Below are 4,253 nucleotides of genomic sequence, written 5' to 3' on the forward strand. Positions count from 1 at the left end.
ATTAATTTCTTATTCTCTCCATCATGAATGAGACTTTCTCATCCTTCAATTTCATCTATTCCGACACTCTACTTTCAACTATTCTCCCAAAAGAGACCAATCACAAAATAAATTGAAATTATCAGAAAGCCTCATAGTTAAATGAATCGTCTAGTTATAGTGTGAGGACAACAAGACGAGCAGAGAGAGACTGGCAATTTACTGAACTTGCAACGGTCACTATATTACAGAGGACGGACGGAAAATTAGCCCGGGAGAGAAACATTTTCAACCGCAAAAATATTTTTTTTCATTTAAAATTGATTAGAAAATACCAAGGCAGTAGCCTAAGGAAATATACAGTATTATACATTAAAATAAAGCTTTCAAAGAGCGCACCATCGTGATACAAAAATCCACTGCGTGGAAAAATTAATAAAGTTACAATTATTAGAAAAGAGTCCAAGGGAAGGAAACACAGCGGGTAAGACAATGTCCTTACAAGTACTCTCCCCCCCCCCCCCCCGCCCCCAGACAGGGGGCATCGGAGATGGTTTATGCGATTAATCTCTGTATCGTGGAGGGCGACGTAGTTCCCCTCTGGTGCTTGAACGGAGGGGAAGGCTGCTCTGCTTCGGAGGAATCGTTTTCCCCTGTCGTTGAGTGGTTTTCTCCCATTTGGTGGATGATTTGTTCTGAGGAGGAGTCCTGGGTCTACCAGGGCACGCAGTGATCTTGTTGCTTTCAAGGTACGCTGGTTTTAATCGGTCGATCGTCACCCAATCTTCTTGTCCGTGGACATCCAAGAGGATAGATTTGGCTGTTCTTCTGATGACCTCGTAAGAGCCGCAATAAGGTCTAGTCAGGGGTTGGCGGTAAGCTTCAACCCGGATGAAGACGTAGTCACAGTCATCTAGGTTCTTGGGCATGAAGTGTCTGGTCCTGTCCCCGTATGTTTTCAAGCATGGTCTGAATTTCCAGGCTATCTCTCTCAGGTGATCTAGCTTGGTGTCGTCGGTAGTTGCAGGGAAACTCTTGCCAGGGACTGTAAGCGCCTCGCCGTAGACCTTCTCCACAGGGGAAGGATCGCCGTCTGCCCTGGGAGTGGTGCGAAGGCCAAGGAGGACCTATGGGAGTTGCGCTTTCCAATGTTCGTCCGTACATCTCGCCATCAGGGCTGCCTTGAGTGTGCGATGAGTTCTCTCGACCATGCCATTCGCTGCAGGGTTGTATGTCATGGTGCTGTGGAGTATCGTTCCCATCAGGTTTGCCAGAGAGAACCAGATCTCTGACAAGAAGGCAGAACCTCGGTCCGTCGTGATATCGTCGGGGACACCGAAGCGGTTGATCCAACTCGACAGGAGAGCTTCTGCGCAGGCATGAGTGGTTGCTTCGGACATCGGAGTTGCTTCTAACCATCTAGTGGGGCGGTCGACGATCGTCAGGAGGTATCTTGCAGAAACTTAAGGCAGCAGAAGTCCCACGACATCCACATGAATGTGTCCGAATCGTCTCTTGGGTTGGGGAAAATCGCCGACTACCGACTCAGTATGATAGTTGACCTTACTCGTCTGGGGGTTAAGGCAGTTTCTCGTCCACTCACGGGCATCTTTCTCGATTTCTGGCCAGATGAATTTCTCGGATAGAAGACAGGCTGTAGTGCGATCCGAGGGGTGTGATAATCCGTGAATTACGTCGAAGATCTTCCTTCTACAGGAGGCGGGAATCCATAGGCGTGGGAGCCTCGTGCTGGTGTCGCAGAGGATGGTTTCCTTGGCCGGGCCGAGGGGAATGTCCTTCATCTGTAGCGTTGATGCTGTCGTACGATAGTCCTGGGCCTCTGGGTCATTATGCTGTTCTACGGCGAGGTTGGCGTAGTTGATCCCCAAGTGGACTGCGTTGATCTCGATCCTGGAGAGGGCGTCGGCGACGGGGTTCTTCTTCCCCGGTACGTAGCTGATAGTGCAGCCGAATTCCGCGATGGCTGCCAGGTGTCGTTGTTGGCGAGAGGACCATGCATCTGAAGACTTCGTGAAAGCGTTGATCAGGGGCTGGTGGTCCGTCGCAATGGTGAAGGGGGTCCCTTCAAGCATGTATCTGAAGTGGCGGACGGCGAGGTAGATGGTGAGGAGCTCCCTGTCGAATATGCTGTACCTGGTTTCTTCAGGTTTGAGTTTCTTGCTGAAGAAGGCCAAGGGCTGCGGGTAATCGTTGACGATCTGTTTGAGGACAGCACCGCAGGCGACGTTTCTGGTGTCAGTGGTCAACTTCAGAGGGCTGCTGTTGTCGTGGTACACTAGGGTGGTAGCTTTGGCAAAGGTGGCCTTCGTCCTATCGAAGGCGTGTTGCTGCAGGGGACCCCAGACGAGCTTCTTGGGGAGTTAGGATGTGGGCGATGTTGGGGATGAAGCGACGGTAATAGTTTAGCATCCCCAAAAACTCCTGAAGGTGCCGGATGGTCATTGGGGTTGGGAAGGTTTTCACGGCGTCCACCTTGGTCGATGTGGGTTTCACGTCCGCAGCGGATATTTGATGTCCGAGGTAGTCCACCCTCTCGGCGCCGAATGTGCACTTGTCGAAGCGCACAATCAAACCGTTCTCCTGAAGGTGTTTCAGCACAGTGCGGACGTGTCTCCAGTGTTCCTCTTTCGTCCTGGAGAAGATTAAGATGTCGTCCACGTAGCAGATGTAGAAGGGCAGGTCCCCCAGGATGCTGTCCATCAATCGTTGAAACGTGGCCCCAGCGTTGCGTAAGCCGAAGGTTGAATATGAGAAGGTGTAGGAGCCGAACGGCATTATGATGGTGGTCTTAGGCACGTCCTCTGGGAACACAGGAACCTGAAAGTATGATTTAAGAAGGTCCATTTTAGTAAAAATTTTTGCCCCATGAAGGGCGCTGGTGAGGTCTTGCATGTTCGGCAGTGGGTAGTGGTCTGGCATTGTGATGAGGTTAAGGCGCCGGTAGTCACCGCAGAGCCTCCATATCCCGTCCGGTTTCTTCACCATGTGGAGCGGAGACGCCCAAGGGCTGGACGCCTTCTTGCATATGACCATCCATCCCATGTCTTCGAAGGCTCGTTTAGCATCTCTCAGCTTCTTCGGCGGGAGGCGCCTGAACTTGGAGTGCGTGGGAGGTCCCGTTGTGTTGATGTGGTGGTAGAACCCGTGCTTGGAGGGGGATCCCGGCGACTGTTGAAGTTCCGGCTTGAAAACATCGGGGAACTCCTGAAGAACGGTGGCGTAGGGCTGCGCTACGACAGCGAAGATTGGTGTGATACCTGGACCAGCACGTAGTGGGCAGGTTCGGCATGTCCCGGTGTCAATGAGGCGTTTCCCGGCGACGTCGACGAGTAGGCCATGGTGAGCCAGGAAGTCAGCACCGAGGAAGGGGTGTCTGACATCAGCGATGGCGAGGGGCCAAGAGTAAAATCGGCCCATGATTGAGATTTTAAGCACCCTAGTCTCATAACACCGTATAGGAGATCCGTTGGCGGCAATGAGCGAGGGGGCATCACTGCTAGGAGCCCGGTTTAGGTCGGCCTGTGAGGGAGGGATTGTTGATTGCATACAGCCGGTATCAACCATAAGCCCACGGTTGGATCTGGTACTACGGCTACGGATGATGTCAGCGGGAGCCTGCACTTCATTGCGTTGCTCCCAAACTGCTGACGACAAAAACACCAAGTTGGGTTCGGTCTATGGTTCTGCTGCATCGGCTACGGAGGTTTCTTCTTCATCAGGGCGAGGATTTCATCGTCGTCTGCAGAGGGCGCCGCCGAGGAGTCGAGGGATGAGCAGCTAAAGGAGGATGATGCGCCAAGGCGGGAGGCCTTGGAGGCTTCGTATAACTTCTGTGCCCTTGACAGGAGATCATTCATCAGCAGGGTGTCGGTATCGGTGAGCTGGGCTCTCACGTCCTGCAGAAGGCGTCAAAGGAATATTTCGCGAGATAGGCTTATCTCTCGTCGTTTTCCATTGGCGTCTGTCTCTTGCAGCATGAGAAGTCCAACCAGTTCACCCCATGCTTCTACGGAAGAGGTGTCGCCCATAGGTCTATTGCTGAGATCAATGACCTTCTGTGCCCTTGCCGAGACGGAAAGCGAGTATATATTGATTAGTTTGGTTCGCAGGTTATCGTAGGATACCTGACCGTAGGGGCCGTCGAGCCATGGCGAGATCTTGTCAAATATCTCCTCAGGGATGGGGGTCAGGACGATGTCAGCTTTGACGCAGGGGTCGTTTAGCTTGTCCATCCTGAAGATTAAGTTCGCCCT

At 52.3% G+C, this 4,253-nt stretch overlaps 1 protein-coding gene across 1 annotated transcript; it reads right to left on the bottom strand.

Moving 5' to 3' along the window:
* Window positions 1-542: 542 nt before the first annotated feature.
* LOC137656308 (uncharacterized) lies at window positions 543-908 on the bottom strand. The gene has a single exon (XM_068390480.1). The coding sequence runs from the start codon at window positions 906-908 to the stop codon at window positions 543-545; it is 366 nt and encodes a 121-aa protein (XP_068246581.1).
* Between the last annotated feature and the right edge of the window lie 3,345 nt (window positions 909-4,253).

This window comes from Palaemon carinicauda, chromosome 17 (genome assembly GCF_036898095.1).
Source record: "Palaemon carinicauda isolate YSFRI2023 chromosome 17, ASM3689809v2, whole genome shotgun sequence".
NCBI lineage: Eukaryota > Metazoa > Arthropoda > Malacostraca > Decapoda > Palaemonidae > Palaemon > Palaemon carinicauda.

What these genes read in the sequence shown, in the direction of transcription:
- LOC137656308 (XM_068390480.1), bottom strand. Translation starts at nt 908, where the DNA reads ATGCCCAAGAACCTAGATGACTGTGACTACGTCTTCATCCGGGTTGAA.